General features: G+C 38.1%; 2 protein-coding genes and 1 non-coding gene across 3 annotated transcripts in view; 2 read left to right on the top strand and 1 right to left on the bottom strand.

The window, feature by feature from the left end:
• Nucleotides 1–4,998: 4,998 nt before the first annotated feature.
• On the top strand, nt 4,999–17,718 carry LOC136151463 (placental prolactin-related protein 3-like). Its single transcript, XM_065912607.1, has 5 exons — nt 4,999–5,173; nt 12,194–12,375; nt 14,702–14,809; nt 16,732–16,911; nt 17,527–17,718. Exons 1-5 carry the CDS (start codon nt 4,999–5,001, stop codon nt 17,716–17,718), a joined length of 837 nt encoding a protein of 278 aa, XP_065768679.1.
• On the bottom strand, nt 10,093–10,201 carry LOC136151983 (U6 spliceosomal RNA). The gene has a single exon (XR_010660145.1). It is a non-coding gene; the product is annotated as a U6 spliceosomal RNA (small nuclear RNA).
• A 4,866-nt stretch (nt 17,719–22,584) lies between the features above and the next one.
• Nucleotides 22,585–26,212, top strand: part of LOC136151237 (placental prolactin-related protein 3-like) — a 30,548-nt gene continuing 26,920 nt past the window's right edge. Inside the window, exon 1 of the mRNA XM_065912182.1 lies at nt 22,585–22,700. Within this exon, the coding sequence (XP_065768254.1) occupies nt 22,585–22,700 (116 nt within the window). The remainder of the gene's footprint in view (nt 22,701–26,212) is intronic.

Raw genomic sequence — 26,212 nt, 5'->3', positions numbered from 1 at the left:
CACATCTATCCATGGGAGCAGACCCCGTGGACAATAATAGGCAAGAAGATTGGAGTTGGTTGCCATCCCCTCCTTCAGGGGATCTTCCAAACCCAGGGATCGAACCCAGGTCACCCGCACTGCAGTCAGATTCTTTACCATTTGAGCCACCACGGAAGCCCTGATGAAGCAAGGAACACTGAGGTGCATGTATCTTTACAAAGTATGATTTTCTCTTGTTATACACTCAGAGGATTGCAGCTTTTTAAAAGATACAGATAAAAAACTGCCCAGGAAAAGTCATATAGGGCAGAGTCAAAGGAAATGTGAGACATGGAATTTTGGTTTCCTCTTCCCAGTGTGTCATGGGCAGCTCTGTGTTCCCAGCACCGATGTGCCAGCAGTGAGGATTTGCAGACATAGGAGCTCACTCCAGGCTCCGTGTCCAGAGTTTTTACTGGGGCTCCACAGCCAAGGCATGATTGATGGTCCATATAGCTGGTCTCAGGCTCAAACCTCTCTAGAGGTACAGCTGATACTGTATGACCAAAACCACCATCCTGAATCAAATCAGTCTTTTGGGCCAAAGTATTTACTCTAAATCACACTGTTGACATCTCTATCAGGCTGGCCCAAGACCCTCAATAAACAAAAGCACTTCTGTCAGTGTCAACCTTTGACACTTTTAGTCACCCTTTGTCAGATGAATCAACATAAGGGTTTAGAGAGGAGCTCCCAGGAAACAAGGGCAAAGTCCAGACTTCCCTTTCGGTGAGGCTGAGCCCTTCACTACACAGCCCAGTTGCTGGTTTTGCTTGACAAGGCTCCCTCATTGTAACTACACAATAAGAAAATGTGAAGTGATAAATATTGGTCAAGCATTTATCTTCTTCTGGTCTTTCTCTGAAAAAAAATTTTTTTTTGCATCATCTTCATTAATTCTTATGCAACTCCATGAGGTAGATACTAGTTTGAATGGTATTATGGAGAAAAGTAAAATGAAGCTTGCCTAAAGATTCAGGGCTAGCGAGTGATAGAGTGAAGTATGTACAAGGGCTATAGGACTCCAAGGTTCATACGTAAAACCAATATGTTGGAAAGATACCAGTAATTCTTTTTTTAGCAGTTTTATTTTTTTGGTTGTGAGGCTGTGGGGCTACTCATCCACTGATAACTACTTAATTATTAATCCTTTTGCTTAAGTGATATTTAAGCATCAAAAAAGTCTCCATTTTGCCTTTCTCAGTAGATACTGCAGAGTTTTTTTTTTTCCTATGTAGACAAAACATATATGAATCAAATGTCATGAATAGTGACTAGCAAGCAGAGTATTGTTTGAGACAGAATTGGCAAATAAAACCGTAAGATATTTAAAGTATATAACACGAGAATTCGACAGATGTATATATTATTTTTTTAATTTGTTTTTAATGAAGTATAATTTCTTTAAAATGTGTTGTACAATGATGTGAGTCAGCCATAAGTGTACATATCCCCCCTCCCTCTTGAGTCCCCCCACCACGCACCCCATCCCACTTCTCCAGGTGGTCACACAGACGGGGTGAGCGTCCTGTGCCATACAGCAACTTCCCGCTAGCCTATCTATTATTATTTTTCATTTGGTAATATACTGTGTTTCAATGCTACTCTCAATTCAACTTGTATCACCTCCCTTGTTGTTTCCACAAACATGTTCTCTGTCTGTGCCTTTCTTCCTGCCCTGAAAATAGGCTAACCAGTGCCATTTTTCTAGATTCCATTATATACATTAACATACAATATTTGGTTTTCTCTTTGTGACTTACTTCACTCTACATAACAGGCTGTAGTTTCATCCACCTCAGCTTAAGTGACCCAAATTTGTTTCTTCTTAAGGTTAATTAAAATTCCCTTGTATAGATGTATTGCAACTTCTTTATCCACTCCTCTCTCAGTGCAAATCTAGATTGCTTCCATCTCCTGGCTACTGTAAACACTGTTGCAATGAATTTTGAGGTACATGTGTCTTTTTGAATTATGGTTTTCTCAGGGTTTATGCCCAATAGTAGAATTTCTAGTTCATATGATAGTTTTGTTAGGATTTCCCTGATGGCTCAGCAGCTAAAGAATCTGCCTGCAATGCAGGAGACACAGGAGATGGTTCAATCCCTGGGTCGGCAAGCTTCTCTGGAGGAGGAAATGGCAACCCACTCCAGTACACTTGCCATTTCCACCTGCCCCTCTGCCATAGTGCTGGCTTTCATTTACACATGTATTAGAAAACAGTTTCCCTTTCTATTAACTTAAGTAACATAGCCATCATCTGACATGTTTACCTTTTATTTTTTGAAGAGACCACACCTGAGTTCTACTCTCTTAGAAAGCACCAATTAAACAACACAATTTTATCAGTTATAGTCATCATGCTACACATTAGGTTCTCAGACCTTATAATTTTCATATGGTAAAATGTATAACCTTTTACAACCTGTTCCTATTTCCTCCACTTTCCAAGCCCTGGCAATCACTTTCATATGCTGTTTTTGAGTTCTACTTTTTATTTTTATTTTTTTAGATTTCTTACAATTAAGATCATATAGTATCTGTCTTTCTCTAACTTATTTCACTTAGCATAAGGCCCTCCAATTTTATCGATGCTGCCACAAATGGAAGAATTTCTTTCTTTTTTAATGGCTAAATAAAATTCATTATAAGATCACATTGCATTATTTTACTCTTCACATGCTGACAGATATTTAGATTGTTCCTATAATAGGCTGTTTCTAGGCTACTGTGATGGAGAAGGAAATGGCAACCCACTCTAGTGTTCTTGCCTGGAAAATTCCAGGGTAGGGGGAGCCTGGTGGGCTGCCGTCTATGGGATCACACAGAGTCAAACACAACTGAAGCGACTTAGCAGCAACAGCAGTAGCAGCAGGCTACTGTCAATATTGATGCAGTGAATATGAGTGTGCAGATTTCTCTTTGCGATAATTATTTCATTCCCTTTCAATATATATTCAGAAATGAATATATATCCAGAAGTGTGAAATTTCCTGAGAAACTTCTTGAAGGTATTCCATGGGAGTTGCAACAATATACATTCCTACCAATAATCCATTAAGACCTCCATTTTCTACACATCCTCAATCACACTTATTTCTTACATTTTGGTTAAAGCCATTTAAACAGGAGTGAGGTGGTATGTGTTGTACTTTTGATTTGTACTTCCCTGATAGTGATGTTGAGCATCTTGTCATATACTTCTTGGGCATTCTGTGTGTCTTATTTGGGGGGAAAAATGTCTATTCCATAAAAAAATAGCACGCATTTTGCATATTGTATTTGAATATATAAAACTCAGGTACCTATCCATACACCTAAAAATTGCAGAAATATAAATAATTCCATTTATAATTGCATCAGAAATATACTTAGCAATAAATTTAGGCAAGGTGTTGAAAGATCTATGTATGAAAATATTCAAGTCATTCATGAAAGAAATGTTTAAAAGACACAAAAGGAAACATGCTTCATATTTATTGACTGGTCGAAAACAGACTCATAGATCAACAGAACAGAACAACAAAGCCAGAAAGAAACACACACCCATATATTGTCAGTTAGCTTATGAAAAAGGAGCCAAGAATATCCAGTGGGGAAAGGACAAACTTTTCAAAAATGGCACTGGGAAAACTGGATAGTCCTATGAAAAAATGAAACTGTGCCCCTGTTTTTTACCATACACAGATATCAACTAAAAAGGGATTAAAAAGTTGAACCTAAGACCTAAGTAATTAAACCCCTAGAAGAAAACATTGAGGTAACCTTCTTGCCATTGGCCTTTGCAATGAGTTTTTGGGTTTCACACTAAAAGCAAAGGCAACAACTGCAAAAACAAACAAGTGGGACCACATCAAATTCCAAAGAAAGAAACATCAACAAAATCAAATGGCAATTTACACACTGACAGAAGATATTTCAAAAACATATATTTCATAAGGGCTTAATATCCAAAAATGCATGAAACATACAACTCAAGGGCAAAAAACACCAAATAATCCAAATTTCTAATGGAGCATAAGAAAAGTGAGAGTTTCAATAAATCTGAAGATTAGACTGTAGATGAGAGACACAGCAAGGTTTTCCTTATAGAACAACAAAAGCCTGTGCCTTCCTGGCATTACTTTCTTCATCTCCATTCGCTTGTTTGACAATTACAGTCCACAGTGTACATTATTCAGTCAATAGAAGTAACCCCACAGTGAGCTATAATATGTACTAAGAATAGCCACACTGGGGGAAAAAAACAAACATACAAAAAAATACCCCAAAACTAATATTTGCATACTTACTAATGAGGCATATCAAAAGGAAGGTAATTTCCAGAGTTTACCACTCCATTGTTTTCTATATTTCATTTCAAATTTGTGGCAACTAGTAGGGGAAATGAGTTAAGAGACGTCACTAATATATTGATTGAAAATCAGTTTCAAATGGGAGCATTAATGGATTATAATTTGGGGGTAATTTGCTACTAGTGTTGAACCTGTAGTCCTTTTGATTCTCTACTGCATTGGGCTAATAATTTATTATAAATATTAAAAGCAACATAGGGACACATACTACCAAAGTGATAGTGAATAGAGAAAGACATAGAATATTTAGGCAAAAAGTGAAAGAACGGGATATACGCAATGGTAGTAAAGTAAAGGACAGTATAGCCTTGAGAGGAAGGAAGGTTCTCAAAGTTTCTTGAAATACCAAGAACGAGCCGGATGTGAGGAATTTACTTAATTTATAAACCAGAAAATCTACCAGAAGAAATTTAAGTTAATAAAAAAATTACGATTCTAAAAACCACAATTTAGACAGATAATAGGGTAGGGTATGGTATATAGACATTCAAAATTCTCCATTGTTTAGTGCATCAGGCACTCAAGGACCACCCTCACTGAAGTCTTCTCTATTGCTCAACGTACAGGTACCACCATGGAGAAAAAGATAGCTCTACTCCACAGGCAGTTGAACCCTACTTTTATGGTCTCGTGGCTTTCCTTAAGAAGCATTCGATGCAGCAGATTTCCTCCATCCCATCCCGTCCGGCTGACTCCCCAAGGTCAACAGGAGTCCTCACCCTGGGATCATTCTGCAATCCCCATGGCTCCAGCTCCCAGCTTCCGTGGACACCAGTGGACTTACAACCCTGTCCGAGGTATGAAAGGCAGCAGCATGGCTTGTCTATGTGGTTCTCACTCCTTTCAGACGGTCACAGGTTAGTTAGTTCACTCCCCAACAGCTTCAAATGACTCCCCCATTCCAGTGGACGGCCATGGATGTGGGGATCTCTCCTCTGCGCTTTAGCTCCCTCAGCCCCAGGTGCAGACTGGTCCCACATGCTCTCCTCCTTCTTTCCCCTTCATCCTCATCCCTCCTTTCCTTTGTCCTACCGAGTTCTGTGTGGATCCAGATATTCCTTCTCAGTAGTCAGGGAGTCCTGCCATATTCACCTGGTCTTCAGTGAGAATTGCTGTGTCTTTAGACTTTCTTAATGCATCGTGGAGAGAGGTGTACCCCACTCCCACCTACCCATCCATCATCTTGTCCATCCCCATTTGTGAATGTATTAGAAACGAGTTTCCCTTTCTATAAAGTAACATTGCCATCATCGCACCTGTTTAAATTTTGCTTCTTGAGGAGAACACAGGTAAGTTCCATTGTCTTCAGTTGAGTCAGTCATTCAGTCATGTCCGAATCTTTGTGACCCCATGGAATGTGGCATGTCAGGCTTCCCTGTCCATCCCTGACACCCAGAGCTTACTGAAAGTCATGTACGTTCTGGCGCTATGCCACTCGATTATGTCCACTCTCACAGAGATTATTGTTTTTTGAGATTCCTTATAATTGAAATCATGTTGTATTTTTCTTAGTCTGACTTAGTTTATCTAGTATAATGTCTTCCAATTTCATCCATGTTGCCATAAATGGAAGGATTTCTTTCTTTTTCTAATGGCTAAATAATATTTACCTATATGTGTCACATCACATTCTTTTAATCCACTCACATGTTGAAAGATACTCAGCTTGTTCCCATACCAAGATACTGTGAATAATGCTGCAATGAACATGGGAATACAGATCTCTGAGACAATTATTTCACTTCCTTTGACTCTATATCCAGTAGTGGGATAATGGATCACATAATAGTTCTCTTTTAAATTTCTGGAGGAACCTCCACAGTACTTTCCCATGGGAGTTGCACTGGTATGCATCCCTACCAACAGTGCATAAGCACTCCTTTTTCCTCAATCCTATACAGGATTTGCCAATTCTTACATTTTTGGTACTAGCCGTTCAAACAGGTAAGAGGTGATATCTCTTGTGCTTTTGATCTCCATTTCCTTTGATTATTAGCAAAGCTGAACATCTTGTCATATATCTCTTGACCATCTATATGTCTTATTTGTGGGAAAATGTCTATTCTTTAAAGATGTAGCATACATTGTGTTTACTATATTCCAATATACAAAACTCTGTTGCCTACATATAAATCAACAACAAACTATCAGATATTGAATAAAGAAAACAAGCCCATTTACTATTGCATCAATAAAAGATAAAACACTTAGAAATAAACTTAAGCAAGGTGTTGAAAGATTTTATACAAAACCTTTAAGATATTGATAAGAGAAATTTTAAAAGAGTTAAAGATATGTGAAGTTAGGTTGTCTATTCAATGTGTTTCTTGAGGTAGGATTTGTATTACTATAAATTTCCCTCTTAGAACTGCTCTTGTTGCATCCTATAGGTTTTAAATCATCATGTTTTCATTTTTCTTTGTTTCTAGGAATGTTTTGATTTCCCTTATTATTTCAGTAACCTGTTTATTATTAATAAATGTGTTGTTGAATCTCCATGTGTTTGTTTTCTTTAAAGTTTCTTTTTACTTTAATCTATATTTAGTCTCATAGTGTTGAGGTCAGAGAAAATGCTTGATATAATTTCAATTTCCTTAAAGTTACTGAGGTTTGATATGTGACCCAAGATGAGGAAAATATTCCATGTGCACTTGAGAAGAAAGTGTATTCTGCGTTTGGATGGAATGTGCTGAAGATATCAATTAGGTCTGTTTGCTTTAATATTTCCTTTTAGACTTATGTTTTCTTATTAATTTTCTGTTTTACTTATCTGCCCCATTGGTATAGGTGCGGTGTTGACATGCCCTGCTATTACTGTGATACTGTCAATTTCCCCTTTTGTGTCAGTTAGTGTTTATCTTATGTACTGAGGTGCTCCTATGTTGGCTACATAAATATTTAAAATTGTTTTGTGCTTTTCTTGGACTGACCGTTGATCATTTGGTAGTGTCCTTCTTTATCTCTTATAATAGTTTTATTTAAGGTCTATTTTTTCTGATATGAGAATTGCCAATCCAGTTTTCTTTTGATTTCCATTTGCATGGAATATCTATTTCCATCCTCTCACTTTCAGTCTGTTTGTATCTCTAGGACTGAAGTGGATCTCTTGTAGATTGCATATACATGGGTCTTGTTTTTAATCCATTCATCCAGTCTGTGTCTTTTGGTAAGAATGGGAGATGATAATAGCAAATAAAACAACTGATAAAAGATCACTTTCCAAAATACAAGCAGCTCAAACATGTCAATCATCAAAAGCAATGGCAAGAGCTGGAAAAATAAGAGTGAGACAACATCAAACTCAAATCCTTCTGCATAGCAAAAGAAGCCATATATGAAATTAAATGGTGACGTATGGAATGAGAAGAAATATATTTGCAAATCACATATTTGGTAAGGGTTTCATATCAAGTTTATATAAGAGATTCATGCAACTCAGTAGAAAAAAAAATCAAACAACTCAAATATTTAAAGGAGCAAAGGAAGAGTAAGTGTTTTGAAAAATATGAAGATCAGACTGTAGATGAGAGACACTTTAAGTTATACCTTCCAAAACAGAAGCCTCTGTCTTCCTGGCATTCCTTTTCTTTATTTCCAATCACCTGTCTGGTGATTGAAGTTCACAGTATACATCCTTCACTCAATAGCCATCACCCTACACTGAGCTGTCTGTGCCCAGAAAATAGCCCTACTAACTATAAAAACCTAATCATTACATACTTAATCTTGAGGCATCTAAAATCCAAAGTGATTTTCAGAATTTTCCACTCCATTGTTTTCTACATTCTATTTCAAAATTGAAACGCCTAGTAAGCAGTGAGTAGGGGACCTCAATAATACATGGGGAGAAAGTCATTTAAAACTGGGAGCATTACTGGATTATAACTTGGGAGACTGTATTATCACCAATACTATGTAATTTTATTCCGCTTAATTCTCTGGTATACTAGGTTGATATTTATTTAAAATAGTATTACAGCCACTATGGAAAACAGGGTGGAGATTCCTTAAAACAATGGAAATAGAACTGCCAGATGACCAAGCAATCCCACTGCTGGGCATAAACACCGAGGACACCAGAATTGAAAGAGACATGTGTACCCAATGTTCATTGCAACACTGTTTATAATAGGCAGGACATGGAAGCAACCTAGATGCCCATCAGCAGACGAATGGACGAGAGAGCTGTGGTGCATATACACAATGGAATATTACTCAGCCATTGAAAACAATAGATTTGAATCAGTTCTAATGAGGTGGATAAAACTGGAGTCTATTATACAGAGTGAAGTAAGCCAGAAAGAAAAACACCAATACAGCATACTAACATATATATATATATATGGACTTTTTAGAAAGATGTTAAGGATAAACCTGTATGTGAGACAGCAAAAGACACACAGATGTATAGAAGTCTTTTGGATTCTGTGGGAAAGAGCGAGGGCGGGCTGACTTGGGCGAATGACATTGAAACATGTATATTATCACATGTGACACGAATCGCCAGTCAAGTTTCGATGAACTGTCCAGGGTGCTCGGGGCTGGTGCAATGGGATGACCCAGAAGGATGGGATGGGGAGGGAGATGGGATGGGGAGGGAGATGGGAAGGGGGTTCAGGATGGGGAACACATGTACACCTATGGCGAATTCCTGTCAATATATTGCAAAACCAATACAATATTATAAGGTAATTAGCCTCCAATTAAAATTAACAAAATAAAATAAAATAGTAATATCAACATAGAGACACATGGCACTCAAGATACAGTAAATTGAGAAAGACAAAGCTTATGAAGCAAGAACTAAAATCACTGAAAATTAGCAATGGTATCAAATGAAAGGGACAGTATTGCCTAGAAAGAAAGCATAGTTTTTTGGAGACAACACGAACAAGCCAGATGGGAGCCAACCAGCTTAAGCTGTATACCAGAAACATCACCAGAAGGAAAACGAAGCTCATAAAAATATGCTGATGCTGAACGCTAAAATCCAGACTGTAAGCAAATAGGGTATCGTATATGTAGATACTGAGAACTACTCAGAGAGGTAGACATGGAAGCAAATACACTAATGAGCATCAGAAAAATCAAAGTCCAAAAAGGTCTGAAAGTAAATCGTAAAGAGACTTGGTAGTCTGATCAAAAGAATAAGAGAATCAAATTAGACAGCCAAAATACAAAGACTTGTGCACATGACAGAACCAGAGAATGCTCAGGAGAGAAAGTTTCGGACTTAGTGGACCAGTGAACAGAAGCCTCCAGCATCAGGAACAGAAACCCTGAAGAGAACTCATGACTGTGCACTTCTGGGAACAGCCTCAGTTTCAAAGTCTGGGCACTATACCACCTAAACGCGAACGCAGACAAGGATTATAGCTTGCTGTGACACTGAGTCACAGACAGTAGTGTTTGTTAGCTTACTTTTCTCATTCAACTATAAAATTAATGAATCACTAACCAATGATAATTTACACCTTCAGTTTCCAGTCATATCTTCTTTAGTCATACAATGAATATCTGAACCTGTTATATGATCCCCAATAACAGGTTTAATAATTAAATTTATTGATCTTTATTTGAAGGGTAATTGCTTTACAATACTCTACTACTTTCGGCCAAACATCAACATGAATCAGCCATAGGGATACCTATGTCCCCTCGCTCTTGAATCTCTTTCCCACCTTCCTTCCCATTGCACCCTTCAAATTTGTTAGAGAAAAAATATGAAGTTTTCACAAATTTGTGTGTCTTCCTTGGGCAGGGACCATGCTAATCTTCTCAGTATTATTCCAGTTTTTTAACATATGTGCTATCAAAGGAAACACACAAATAACACTTTAACAGAAAAAAAAATCATATATTTTGTCATCTACCAACAAATGACCAATTACATTAGGAATTAGGGTATTCTTTTATATTTACTGCCTCTTATAAAATTGAATTTTATAAGGTCCAAAGTTCCATGTAGGAATTAAGCATATATTTATTCATAGCACATGTATACATGCACAGAAATATATGCAGACAAATACGTCTATATTATACAAGCTATTATTCTCCTTGCCTGTCACAAAAGTCTCTTTAGTTGGTGAGAGAGATAATCCCAAATTTCTCCAACTTATATGTCTTCTTTTTAAGAACCAGTTCTTTGATTTTCACCACCTAATTTTAAATAACCATTTTATTCTTAGGTACCATGCCCCTTTAAACTAACTAAGAGCAGAGAAAACCTAGTAAATGCTGATATCTTATCCTTCATTAAATTATCACTCTTCTGGTAAATTGGAGAAAGAATCATTTTCAGATCTCATTCAGGATGAAAATGTCTGTTTTATCAAATTCTCTTGTCCAGACACAATTCTTGCTCACTCCATCTTAAATTCTGCTTACTGACAAAGGACAGACAGGAAAAGTAATATTAAAATCATGCTTACAAGTGTCTATGATTTTATGCTTCTGTTGGCCAAAGGTAGGGCCCGGAATAATTTCTGAAAAATTACAGTAAATCATTGAAGCATGAAGGTCTAGTTCTCCTATCAAAGAGGAGATGTTTGGAGATGGTTCGAAAACTCAGCCCCATGGTTTTCAGGATGTGCTCCCGATCAGACAGATGGATTTTCTCCCTGAAACAGCACAGTCAGGAAAGGCCAGGCATGTCCGCAGAGCCAGTGACGGGGTCCTGGGTGATGAGCAGGTAAGATTCTTGGATGACCATCTGGAGATTTACCTGTCATTGTCTTGAAGAAACAAACCTAATGAGAAGATTAAGGATGCATAAAAGTAGAAGAGCTGTCACGTTGCCTAGAAGAACATCTAGCCGGGAGAACCAGGCCCCCACACTGATAACTGTCAAAGACTTTAACAGTGAGTGTTTTATAGACAGAGCATAACCAGTGGATGAAACCAATGCTCTAGGGTCACTTTTGTTCGGCAGTAAAAGACAAGATTTTTTTGCTTTAAGCTGAGACATCACAGCTTCTGATGTGGTCCTGGTTACACACATGCAGACCGAGAGCCCACAGGCATGTTTGATGTGACATCAGGAAGTGAACAGATGACTGTATTGGTGCCCACTCACCTCCATCTGCTAATAACGGGACCAGGGAAAATTATTTGCCCTCTCCAAGACATTGCATCTTCCTTAAATTAACTTGATGAACACAGTGAAGATGAACACTATCTCACAGGGTTACTGTGAAACACAACTTTTAGGATGTTTTAAAGCTTTTTGCAAAATATCAAAGACATGCATGTGGTTATGAAGGTGAGTTAGCAGATCCAAGGTACAGTATCCTTTTTCTCTTAGTATTCTCTCTGTACTCAATAGTGGCGATCAGTCAGTCATGTGTTTACTCTTACCCCAGAGTGATGGTAAACCACACAGATCAACTGTACACTTCTTGTCATTTCAGTGTCTAAAATTCAAGCACTAGTCAATGTAGAGTGAAAAAATTGAAAACTCCTAGAGGACCACGCTGGTCAGAGTCTGCAGAGTCCCCACATTAAAGTGTCTTAAAATAATGGCCTAAAGACTACTGCTCAGAATTAAGTTGCAAATGTTTGCAGACCACAGAAGCACTTCAGGGAGCAATACAAAAATGCAGGGAGTAACTTACTTCTCCAATTATCTGCCTGTGCAAATATCATCATCCATCTAAATTCACACAGAAGGCTCTCCTTCTTCCCCACCCCAGCTACTACAGCACCAACTCCTGCTCAGAGCAACAGGGAAAGAGAAGGCTTCCCTCCACAGGATGAATTTGATAACCTCAGGTGACCTTATCATCTCAGAATGGTTCATGTTTTTATTTTAGCAGTGTCCTGCCTGCTCCTGCTGCTGGTCATGTCAAATGTGCTCCTGTGCCAAGACAATTTATGCCCGTCCTGCGGTCCTGACGTGTTTGGTGTCCCCTTGAAGTTCCTTAAAAAAACCTTTAGTCGTGCCTCCAGGCTGTCCCACGACATGCATAACCTTTCCACAATAATGTTCAATGAGTTTGTAAGTACTGTGGTGGTGGTGGTTTAGTTGCTAATCATGTCTGACACTTGCAACCCCATGGACTGTTGACCTCCAGGCTCCCAGAAGGACCGTGGTGTAAGTGACTGGGCCATACTGTCCTTTCAACAAGAGGGCTGCGTCAACCAAACTTCAAATAAAACACTCTCTAGGTTAAAGACGCTGTCAGCCCATTAGATGTGGAAATCGAAGAAAGGACCAGTTTTGTGAAATCTCAAAGTTTCCTAAGAAGTTCAACAATTGTGTCAATTTCCTTTCATTCATTTTCTTTTTTAAATTTCCAAAATAAATGATTTTGTATTTATCAGCTAGGAATGCCATAAAGGAATACTTTAGACTCAGTGGAATAAACACCAGAAATTTATTTCCTCACATTTCTGGGGGTAGATCCCAGATCTGGGCACCATCAAGGTGAGGTTCTGGTAAGAACTCTTTCTTCCCAGGATGGCTTCTCCGTGCGTCCTCACACAGGGTGGGGAGTGGGGCAGACAGACAGAGGAAAGGACACACAGACACAGAGACAGAAAAGAAAATTATCTGGTGTTTCGCTTCATGGAGACACTAAACCTATTGGATGAGTGTTGTATCCTAAGAGCTCATTTAACCTTAATGGGCTTTGCTGGTGGCTCAGAAGGTAAAGAATCTGCCTTCAATGGGAGAGACCTGGGTTCTATCCCTGGGTCTGGAAGATTCCCTGGAGGAGGGAACGGCAAGCCACTCCAGTATTCTTGCCTGAGAAATCCCATGGACAGAGGATTCTGGTGGGCTATAGACCATGGCGTGCCAAAAAGTCAGAACCCTTTTCAAAACACAGTACTTTGGCAGTTCAGGCTCTAACACATGAATTTGAAGAATACCCATTCAGTCCATAATACTACCTGACTAAAGCACTTTTAGGTGGGATTGGGGAAAAGGAAGAATGATGATTTTCTGGTCCTCCAGGGTCTCTCTAGGCTTTCTTCTCCAGGCTCATAGTAAATAGCCAATAAATGAGAACTGCTCTGCAGTGAACTGGGTGGAGGGAAAACGTTTAAAAAAGCTGGATCCCTGTCAGAAAAACGAATACTGGTAGTTTTTTTAATGCTAAAAATTATTGTTTTAAGATTTGCAGTGAATAGGTTTTGAGCTACAATAGAAGGGGAGTTTACAATTGGAAACAATTATTCTCTTTCTGATGAAGGTATTTGAAAGTTGTATGTTAATTCTTTTATGTCAATCAAGGAGCACAGAATACAGCAGACAGCTAATAAAAGGCAGTGCTAAAGGTTTCTATCAAATTCACGTACTTTTTTGTAAACACTAGTTATTGTTTCATCCTCTATTTTTTTTTTCCGAATACTTCCATTTTTATTTTTCCCTTTTTTAATTTTTTTTATTTTTTCCATTTATTTTTATTAGTTGGAGGCTAATTACTTTACAATATTGTAGCGGTCATCCTCCATTTTTGACTGTCCATTTTTGTCCAAATCTTCCAAGTAATGTATTCAAATGTTCATAAATTGTGCTGTAAGATTAGTTTTTCTCTATCAAAGTGTTAGTTAGATTTTTCTATTCTTATTATTCTCAGTCCATTGCTTAGTATTTCCTATAACTTTATGCCATGTTTTCCTGACATATCATTTTGTCACCATAAACAACATTGTATTCTGAACCTGGGATGAACACTAAGCTTTTTAGTGAGTGGGTTCAGAGAAAAGTCAGAGTCATTACTCCTATTATTCCTTATAAGGTAATACATTGGTCTAACCACAGTACACAAGAGATTAAATGGTTAAATATAGGTGCATGCATGCATTCTGAGTCACATCAGTTGTGTCCAACTCTTTGCAACCCTACTGACTATAGCCCAACGGCTCCTCTGTCCATAGGATTCGCCAGGCAAGAGTCCAGGAATGTGCTGCTGTACCCTCTCCCAAGGGATGCTCCTCACCAGGGATAAAACCTGAGTCTTCTTTTATCTCCTGAACTGCCAGGAATGCTTTTTACCACTACCGTCACCTGGGAGGCACCAAGTATTGGTACAAAAGTACTATATTTGGTTCAAATACTAAAAAATAAAAAAAAAAAAATATATATATATAGTGATAAAATAGAGAAAGGAATAGTTTGAACTTAGAAATGTTAGATGTAAAATCATTTTTATAGAGAGAATATATAGAAAAAGTAGGAAAAGAGTGACTTTCAAATTTTGTGATGCCTTCTCCCCCCAGTTAAAAAATTACATGCCTATCAAACATGTTAAAGTTCTTGTAATGGGTTCATCTATTGAATGCCCAACTACCCTAACTAGTTGCCTGATCACTTTCAGGATAAAAAGTATTCCCAGAGTAAACCTGAGTATATCAATGCCACCAGTGACTGCCACACCAATCCCCTCCATGCTCCTGAAGAAAGAGAAAAAGCCCAACAGATGAATGTGAGTCTTTCACCTGGGTTTTTCACCAGATCAAATGAGACAGTAAATAGCTTACCAGGCTTCTGATTATTAGAGGTAATGGTAACTGTACATGCAGAAAATGGTGGAGGAACTGTAAGCAGTTGAAGAGAAATTATATTATGCACTTGATGAAGAATGAGCAAATCAAGGGATGACTAAAGAGCTGTAGTAGCAAAACAAATAACAGACCTATAAATTGTCTCTGCAGACAAGTTTAGTTTAAGCAATGCATTAGACACAGGATTGCAGCTGTTATACTGTACAAAAACACGAAATGAATGGGAACTTCCATTGTAAAATATAAGATTGCAAAATTTATGAATATATCAGAAACACACTCCAGTTTTGAGTACTCACTGTTACTAGTGACTTGTACGTGGGAGTCCTATACTGCACCACTCAAGTCAGTGTGAATGCCTTTCAAGGCTCTCCTGATTCTGCTTCTATTTCTCTGACACCTCCTTCATTCATCATTCTCAACAACTCCTCTGTCACCTTTTATTTTTAATTTGTAAGTTTCCCCCACAGTGGCCTATGTAACATTGCTTTGCTTCTCATGACCACAACAACTGCTCTTGTTCTGAGGACAACACAGTTTACATATCAAGCCTCAATGATTACTGGCAGCTCCAAATTTTCACCGTTATAATCTCTCCTTTCTGATTTCCTGCATTTTCCTTCGTCCTAACATTATTTTAAATATTTTCACATGCATCCCCTGTTAAAATACTATCTTTTCTCTCTACAACTTTCTTAATGATACCAGAATTCTTTTCCTCTGTTAAAGTCAGTAATAATGAGGATGACCAAGTAAAGGAAAAGATCAAAAAGGAGGAAGAGTAGGGATTTTTCAGTAAGCTTGAATTTAAAGTTTATTTGAGAGTTACTACATGGCCATACATTTTACTAAGCACTTTATGTGCATTACTATATTTCATCCTACTGAGTTCTCTGTTCTTTTCCACTAAAACAGTTCATGGCTATAAAGAAATCAAGCATATTAACTAGAGATCTTCAGCCCCCCGGATTTTCATGCTCAATTCTAATACTAGTAGTGAAGTTGGGGGGAAAACCCTCCATTGTGAATCCCACGGATGCTGTTACTAAAGACAACGCTGTGCCATTTTCTGCCCGGACACATGTCAACAAGACAGACTCTTCTGATACCAGCATGGGGGCTGGTGTTGGGTTCAACTACGGAAAGAAAGCCTGTTTAGGAATGTCATGTCTTCTTCACTGTCTCTTTGTTGTAATATCATAAAACAAATTTCCAATCAAAAATCAATACGAATGACTCATCTGATTCATTAATATGAAGGAATCACTGGGTGACAATGATGTGGACACAGGTAGAATGCCTCCTTCCTGGGTCAGGTACTGCAGGGACATACTGACTTGTCATAAAATACTTAGATTTCTCTCACACAAATATACAAACATAAAAGAACTCACTGAGTGTTCCCAGTGCACCAGTAAAACTAATAAAAATAAATGGGAAAAAACATAATAAATAAATAAATAAAATAATGAAAATGGAAGGTAATGCCAAGAAGCCTCTTATCAATGGCCCACAGTCTACCAAAAAACAAAACAAAACAAAACAAAACCTCACTGAGTGAGTGGTAGAAATTCAGAGGAAAAAAAGAAAATTCATGGTGTAAATTAGAACTCATCAGAAGAGTTAATTCCTAAAATAAACCAGATTTTCAATAAATCAGCGAAGTGTGAACTAATAGCTTACATTTTATAATTTTGCAACTTTTACTACCTTCAAAAATCTCTGCATACACATAGGAATAACCAAAAGTCTTCTAGGTAAGCTACTCTGAGCAAAGATCACATGTTACCAAAACCACTGAATTATGATTATTTTCATGAGACTGTTTCTTATGTTTGCTTAGAATGAAGACCTTACTAAGTGGATACTCATGTTACAGTACCTCTGGAGAGATGCTCTGTATGATCTAGTCCATGACCTGCAGTTTGGGAAAAATCTCTCAGATACTATCCTTTCAAATGCCAGAGAGAATTTTAAAAAATTACACAGACTTCAAACAATCATAGAGAGGCGATTCAGCCAGGTGAGCATCCTGCAGAGGGCTTACTTGCTTTATTGATGACTCTGTAATGCATAAGGAGATTTGAAATATCTCATTTTGTAGGAAAAAGATTCATGGCTTCTAAATGCTAGACTGCTACTACATAAAGCAGGAGCCTAGTCATTCATAGTGATATATTCTACTGTAAAGGAATCAGAATTTCACTGCAATTTTTGACATGTGCATCCTTCCCTGTATTGCACACAATTCCACCAAAAACTCACCTCTTCCTGGGCACAGGTGGTTGAAATATTTTCAACAGTAAGAGAACTAGAGAACACAATTTCCAAGCTCAGCATTTTCCTCAAAGTATCCCAGGACATCTGCTCTTGAAGTCCACTTGTCTTCTTTCTCTGTTCTCCTCAAATCAAAGGATGAGAGTGGGAAGGAAGAAAAGAAAAAGTTAAAACTAAACTTGAGTTATGTTTCTACTTTTTAGATTTCTGAATGTTTTCTCATAGGCTGGCTCCTAAATCCATATCTAGAGAGTTTTATATTCATATGTGTTCCCTAAATCTTAATTTGATATTTAAAAGGGACAAAGATAAGCAAATACTAAGAAAACACATAAGAAGTCATTTCTTTTTTGGTATTCAGATTGTTGTTCCAGTCAGGTTGAAGTTGGCCAAGGATCTCATATACTGGCAAGAACTCTCATCCCTGGTGTCCAGCAATGAAGATATACGTCATTTGGCATTTTATAACCTGTTCAAGTGCCTGAGCAGGGATTCCCGTAAAGTTGACATGTACACCAAGATCCTGGCATGCCGAATCAGCGACGAGTGCTAAATCCGCATCCATCCGATCCAACTCTCAGATGGTCCTAATGATCTATCCCATAGCAAGCTTCTTTGAAATTTACAGCTTTTCCATGCATGATCTGTGAAATTGGTCTCCTCTTGAAAAAAAATAAATAGAGACTCTGTAGAGATGCCAAAATCTAAGAGGGTAATTTGCTAATATTTCTTATTTTCATTTAATAAAAAATCAAAAGAAAATTCACCCCTACAATTGGGAGAATGAAGCTCCTATTAAAATTAGTCACAAATAGCAGAAGCTGGCATTAAAAAGAAGATCATTAAGAGATTATGTAAGAATCACAGAAAATTATTCTGGGTCAAGTTATTAGAATCAAAGAATTAGACAATTGTTCATGGTTCTGGTCATGTGACCAAGAAGACTGAATCCTCAGGATTCTTTGTTAAAGCCAGCTGCGAACAGTCAGCCCACTGTCACAGAGTTACACCAGACAGGATCAGTGCTTCACACATTTGTACAAATAGCATGAGGTATACTGAACTGTCTAAAGATTGTTAGGATGCTGTCTTAGCCCTTGTGGGTTGCTATAACAAAATATCACAGACTTATAAACATTGGAAATGGATTTCCACAGCATGGTCACGCAGGTCCTTTCTGGTCACACACTTCTTATTGTATCCTCAAACGGGGGGAAGGACTCGGGAGCTCTGTGTGTCTCTTATATATAAAAGCACTCATCTCATTGAGGAGGCTCAATCCTCATAACTCCATCACCTCACACAGTCGCTGCCTATGGATGCCATAACCATGGCAGTCAGGATTTCATCATATGAAATTTCTGGGACACAAATTATGAGACCATTGCAGATACAACATGAACTGGCTCCATCCTCCTCCAGTGGCTGTCTTCACCCACACTCCACTGCATTCTCATTTTCTGCATCACCTCGCAACCATTCTATACATTCTGTCACTCTGGGTTTCACAAGGCCAGGTCAGTCAAGTGTCAACTCCATCTCACAATCAGCCTATTCAATGTTTCCCTCTCCCCTGCTGAGGCCCAGGGGACCTTCCAGGAAGCATTGATGTGTCCGTTTCTGCAAGGTTCCTTCTCTATCCCTCTCTGGATCTTCATTCCTTGGGCCATGTTGGAACAGGGTAGATGGTAATGAGATGGGAAAGTTCTGGCATCACTGACTTACATGGTGCTGTTGTAGCCTTCTCTTGGTCCAGACAGACTGATCTGAAGTTCCCTCTGACTGATAAGTGTTTCTCTTGAGGGGTGTCTCTGTGATTATTTAGGATCTGCACAAGTTGGGGATCCCCAAAGCCATAGATTCCTTTTTTCAGGGGAAATGTTCTGGTACCCACAGCTCACCACCTGCAGTCATCACCACAGCCTCTCTGTTTCCTTCACTCTGCAAGCACCATCTGGAGAAAATTCAGTAGCCCACAGTCAGCTGCCTACTAGCTGACCCACAGGAAACCCATGTATCACACACACTCTGAACAATTGAATCGCAAAAATACACGTGTGCATCTGTCACCACCTGGGGCCCCTGAACAGTTGTCCAACTGCTCACATAGACACCAAGGAGATCAGAACACTGGATTCAAAACACATTTATCTGAGTAGAGAGATACCATTCTCTCTTCCTTTTAGAGTAACAATCCTAGGCAATAATTATTCAGCCTTACAAACATGCCCTAGTAGGTCCCAGAATTATAAAATCCTCCAAATAAACTGAGTCTCTACTGGGACTGGAGCAGTGTGACTAGATTAGGGTTGCTCAGCTTGTTCAACAGCCTCCAGACAACCTGGGATGAGGGCCAGTCTCTTGACTGGCTCTCCCAAGAAGTCAGTGATGTTGCTGGGCTGGTTGTGCAGCATCTTTAGGGATTTAGCCATAATTTCTAGTAAGCAAAAAATGGGAAATCAAAAGATAGAAGGAAAGGGGGATGAATAAGAGAGAAGGAAGAGAAAGGCAGAAGGAAGGAAAAGCAGCAAAAGGAAAGTGAGTCAAGGACTTGGGTAGTGAAGGATGAAAAGATGTTAGAACACTTTACTTTTAAGGACTCAAATACACACACACACACACACACACACACACACACACACACACATATATTGTAAGAGCAAATATCTCATATTCCCTTTTATTTCCATTTTCTCTTTTCTCCTCCTTTTTCTTAAATTCTCCTTTATATTAGGAGTATTCTTTTGTTTTTACTAAGGCCATAGTTCTAGAGGTGAACAAAGCCTGGCAATGCTTCATGGCAGAATCCAGCCAAATTATCTTCTTTTAGGCAAAGACACCTTTCACCCACAAAGAGGAACACTGTCCAGAAAAACCAATCTCTTCCCTCATAGTCAGGGTTATTCTTCCTGAGTTCTGTCCCTGTCTCTACCTGGGATGACTGAAGCCATTCAGAACATGACAAAATACTCTACCCCAAAGCAATCTATCAAACCCTCTTTTGCCTCCTTCATGCATGTAAAGTTTCAGTTTTCTTCTTTTTTCACTTTCTTCTTCTAAGAGTTAAAAGATCATAAAAAAACCGTGTCAGCACTTTCTTAGTCATTTACTGCCCAAAACATCTAATTCTTTTGTGTTACTGGCTTAAGTTTCTTTCCTTCAATGTCTAGATATTTCCAGCAGAGAGGATGGTAGTTATTTGAGGGAACATTTGGCAATAAGGAGGACAATGTAATTGGAGGAAACATACACTCACCAATAGACCACACATATCTTCATGTATTTGTCTCTTATAAAATTTATTTCAAGCATGAATTTAGGACTTTACATCCAGAACAGGGGTGCTGACATTGAGAATGCTCTCCTTATTTGACAGTGACATATAAAGTGAATTCTGTAGATTTCAGACAATATTGAACAGAGCCGTAGATATTCAGGAATAGTCAGTCAGGAATAGCCAAGAAGGGATATTTGGGCAGGATTTAACGATCACTCCCTTGCCATCCAGAAAGCGTTGAGTTTCCTCTCTTTTACAGATTTCCATATAAGATTACATTTGGAGAAATGGCCATGATATATGGAATAGTAGCAGTGGTTACTGAAGAGAAACAAACAAATTAAGAACCTTTGAACTTCACTGACCTTATAGATTAGTAAGTCATATGTCATGGATACAGTGAGGACTTAAACTGAGGTTTGAAAAAGTCTCTATTTTCCAGAAGCAGGCCCTCCACTTGTGGAGAAGGAGAGGGTGATATAAACACACAAATTGCTATGTTGCATGTTAAGGTGAAGAACAATAAGATATGATGCCAACACGTTGCTAGAGTAGATTGAGGTAAAGCTAGGAGCCATCTGAGTGTGTCATAGGAGAGATGCAAATAGGTTGGGTTTATGATCGAATTTTGAAAGGTTGATGGGATATTGATGTGCCAAAATAAGAAAACAGTATATCTGTCAATTCATTTAGGATCACCTTATGAAGTAAGGATTCCAACATCTGAGATCAAGGCAACTGAGATATTAATACATATAGCATTATAAGATATCAGTGAATAATCAAGTCTGACAAAAACACAAGAAATGTTCACTTTTTACCATTTATGTTGTGTCTCTCCTGATTATGCTCCCAGATATACTGTATATTGTAGGGTTATAAAGGAGAAATACTTGTATGGATTTTTATGCATTTAGGAGAATCATATATGTCAGTTTGGAGAGTTTGTCTTTATTCTACAAAGCAACAGGAAACCAAGAACATTTAGTCCAGGAGAGCAGTATGTCCAAAATTAGAAAAGAAAACTTTAATGTGCATTGAGGAGTTGTGGCTGTTGGGACTCATAGAGAATAAGAAAGAGAGCAGAAAGAGCTGGGGATATTATGACACTAAAAATCAAAGAGAGAGTCTTGTGCTCAGGCCTGGTGCACTGGCAAGAAAGACCCAGAGCGATCTGGTGGAGAGGGAGGTGGGAGGGGGGATCGGGATGGGGAATACATGTAAATCCATGGCTGATTCATGTCAATGTATGACAAAAACCACTACAATATTGTAAAGTAATTAGCCTCCAACTAATAAAAATAAATGAAAAAAAAAATTAAAAGGGCTCTGCCAAGTGAAAAGACGTAAAGAATGTGAGAGATACAGATAATGAAATAGACCTTGACCACATGCAAGGAATGAGGCTGACATAAGAGTCAGAAAAGGCATCCAACAATATGGGACTAGTTGAGTCAATACATGAAAAGTCAGAGAGAAGGGAGGAGATAAATTAAGGTTTTATCCAGAATCAACTGAGCTCTATTTTCCTGTATTTCATCAACTTAATACCAGAAATCAATAAAAAATGTTAAGGTTCTGCAGCAAATGATAGAAATAAGTACTTTACTGAGCCTCTGCTAGACCGTCTGTAATACCAGAAGCAAAGCACGACTACCCAGTGATAACAAGCAGTAAGTCACTAGTCACTTTCAACACTTACATTGTAAAGCATAGAGGATGAATGGAAATAAAATGGAAACAATCCATACCTTTACAGAGCCAGCCTAAACAAAACCTGAAACCTAACCAAAATAGAGGTAATGGTCTCCTTAATCTTGTGTCCACTTTCTCCAAGATTTCCTCATTCCTTTTGCCTGAATCCTCCCTTGTTTACCAACCCTTCATTGCCTCACTCTCAGCAGACGGTCAGCTAATCACTAATCAAATAAATAATTAAACAGTGTTCACTCCTGAGATATATTTGTATTGATGGACTCTTCAACCTGCAAAGGTTTCTAATCCCCTGAAAGTAAAACTCTAATACTGGAAGGACTCCTTCCAGCCTCTTTCCAAAGTGCCCAGTGGGCAGCAACTGTGAGTGTAGCTACTTAGATATCTTGTGTCATTAATTATAACCTATTTGGATAATGAGGACAGGAGATGGATGAAGCACTGAAAGATGTCAAGAAAGAATCGCATGGACAAGTGGAAAAGATAGCAGAAGCCTTAAACTTCGATCTATGCCTGCACACCATACCACATGTGATGGGAGCCAGGTGGGTTTAATCAGGGGTGGATTATTCAAGAAAGCTCTATATGAGTAGGCACTGACAAGTTTGATTCAACTCAACTGTTTCAACATGATTCTTTGATTCTAAGACTCAAAGCCACTTGTCTCATTTAACTGCACTAAGTCAAAACTGGAGTATACTTATTGCCTGTTTGAACACTGCTAAGAGATCTTAGAAGTTCTCATCACAAGAAGAAAATTATAACTATTTCTAGTGACAGATGTTCACCAGATTTATTGCAGTGATCATTTTGCAATATGTATCAAATAATTACACTGTATACCTGAAACCAAAATAACATTATATGTCAACATTATCTATATATAATGATACCCGAAACTAAAATAGCATTATCTGTCAATGTGACCTATGTATAATGATCACATAATGATTATGTTATATACATAACACATATGCATACCTTCAGTTAAGTTCAGTCACTCAGTCATATCCAGCTCTTTGAGACCGCATGGACTGTAGCACATCAGGCTCCCCTGTCCTCCAGCATCTCCTGGAGCTTGCTCAAACTCATGTCCATTGAGTCGGTGATACCAACCAACTGTCTCATTCTCTGCCATTTCCTTCTCCTCCCGCCATCCATCTTTCCCAGTATCAGGGTCTTTTCCAATGAGTCAGTGCTTTGCATCAGGTGGAAAAATTATTGGAGCTTCATCTTCAGGATCAGTCCTTTCAATGAATATTCAGGGTTGATTTCCTTTAGTATTGACCGGTTTGATCTCCTTGCAGTCCAAAGGACTCTCAAGAGTCTTTTCCAACACCACAGTTCAAAAGCATCAATTCCTCTGATCCCAGTTTCATTATTATCCAACTCTCACATCCATACTGACTACTGGAAAAACCATAGCTTTGACTAGATGGAAGTGTATTTATATATATAAACATATATGTACACACACCTATGTAAGGAAGAGTTTTGAAAAGGAATATAATTCTATTTTGGATAAAGAAATCAAATCAACTAATATAAATATTTTTTTCAAATGTGCACTTTAGCTATCATGTTGGGTCTAAAACCTTAGCTTCATATGTAGTTTATGTTTTTGCTGATAAAAGAAACAGAAACATGGCTTAACCTTGTAACATAAACTGCAGAACAGCTTATTTACAATAGCTAATCAAAATTCCAAAATTTTGAAACCTATAGACTTGCCAGTACTCTGCTATTGGTCATTTAACCAACTGATCATTGACTTAATTCCTCCTTGACTCAGAAACTCTTATAGGTGCTTAGTTTACATCAATAAACAAAGCAGGCAGACAGTTACCCTCATGGAACAGATACTCCAGCTGGGGGAAGACAGATAATCTGCCATAAACATGAATCCAGGTACATTATATGGTATGTTAACAGGTGGTCTGTACTGTGGGAAAAGAAATAGTAAAGCAGAGGATGGGGTTTAGGGAATGAATGTGAAGAAAGGGAGGTGATTTAAAGAAAAACAACTTAGACCACACTGAGGGGAGCAAACACCCTTTTTGTATTCAAGATACCAGATTTCCCTTATCCAGTTGGTCTTCTACCCAACTTCAAAATGTTCTGTCTCTGAGGCTCTATGTGAACTCATGCAAACATGGATGTTCTGAAAATTCTGCCTCACCTCAGTAGAACTGGTTTCATAAAAAAATTTTTGGTAAACTGCCCCAAATTAAGTAACATTATATGCAGCAAATTTTGATAATTTTCTGTTTCCTGAAGAACTAATCTCCAAATTATTTTCCATTTTAAAACACACTGTCAGTGACCTAATTATATTATGTAAAAATATTATATGCATTGCCATTCTAATATATTATGACATTTAAAAAATATACACAAAATATAACCTAAATGACAGTGAGATAAAAATAAATAGAAATGGAAATGCTAACATTTTCTTCCCCAGGGGATGCAGACACACAATTTTATGGCCACCGGACTAATGGATTCTGAATGTACACACATAATTATACCATTTATTTAAGTATAATAATAAAGGAATTTCTTTTATATATAGCTTCAATCAAAGTTCTCAGAATACCCCAAGGGGCCAAGAATAAAATTATATGTAACTCTCTTCATATGCATATATAAAATTTTGAACTCAGTTAAGTAACCATCTTTAGTTCTTTTGTTAATCTGTCAAATTATCTACTGGTTATTAATCTAAATTCTACACTAGATTTCTTTTTTTCAGGGTTTAAATATCAAATCATAATAAAAGCAGAGCAATGGCCTTGAAAAAAATGACCTAGTGAAAAAGTTGGCTTAAAGTTCAACATTCAGAAAACTAAAATCATGGCATCCGGTCCTATTAACTCATGGCAAATAGATGGGGAAACAGTGGGAACAGTGCTGACTTTATTTTTCTGGTCTCCAAAATCACTGCAGATGGTGATTGCAGCCAGTAATTAAAAGGCACTTACACTTTGGAAGGAAAGTTATGACCAACCTAGACAGCATATTAAAAAGCAGAGACATTGCTTTGTCAAAAATGTTCATCTAGTCAAGGTTATGGTTTTTCCAGTGGTTATGTAATGTGAGAGTTGGACTATAAAGAAAGTTGAGCACCAAAGAATTGATGCTTTTGAACTCTGGTATTGGAGCAGATTTTTGAGAGTCCCTTGGACTGCAAGGAGATCCAACCAGTCCATCCTAAAGGAGACCAGTCCTGGGTGTACATTGGAAGGACTGATGTTGAAGCTGAAACTCCAATACTTTGGTCACGTGATGCGAAGAACTGAGTCATTTGAAAAGACCCTGATGCTGGGAAAGATTGAGGGCAGGAGGAGTAGGGGATGACAGACAATGAGATGGTTGGATGGCATCACTGACTCATTGGACATGGGGTTTGGCGCCCTCCGAGAGTTAGTGATGGACAGGGATGCCTGGCGTGCTGCAGTTCATGGGGTCTAAAGAGTCGGACATGACTGAGTGACTGAACCAAACTGAACTGAAATCGCCTAAAGAATAAATAAAATGTTGTATGGATATCATTATATATATATGTATGCATTTATACAGAAAATTAATGAAAAAATACAGAAGACTTACAGTTTGCTGAAACAGAAAGTGTACTCACTCAGAGCTAAATATACATATAATCTCAAAAAAATACTTTCTCAGATTCTGATGGCTTCTAAAGAAAGGGACTCCATGACTTTCATCTCCAGTCTACAGTAGACTCCTTTCCACTTCCCTCCTCAACTTTCCTCCATGAAATCTCTTCCCTAGGTTATAAAACACACTTTGGGCTTCTGGTTCAGACAACATGACCTTAATCTCTTTGTGCCCACTCCTCTGTTTATTCTGGAAATAAGAAGAGACCACTAAAGGGACCTTTTATAGTTGGCTAGAAGAAGCGGAACTAATTTAGGGCCTGAAGAAATTAAAAGGAAAATTAAAAGGATAAACACATATGTGAATATTAGATAAAGTAGACTTTAGAGCAAACAAAATATCTAAGGACAAAGGAATACAAGGGCATTACATAAGGAAA

Source organism: Muntiacus reevesi, chromosome 20 (assembly GCF_963930625.1).
Source record: "Muntiacus reevesi chromosome 20, mMunRee1.1, whole genome shotgun sequence".
NCBI lineage: Eukaryota > Metazoa > Chordata > Mammalia > Artiodactyla > Cervidae > Muntiacus > Muntiacus reevesi.
This window is presented reverse-complemented; position numbering and strand designations above follow the sequence as displayed.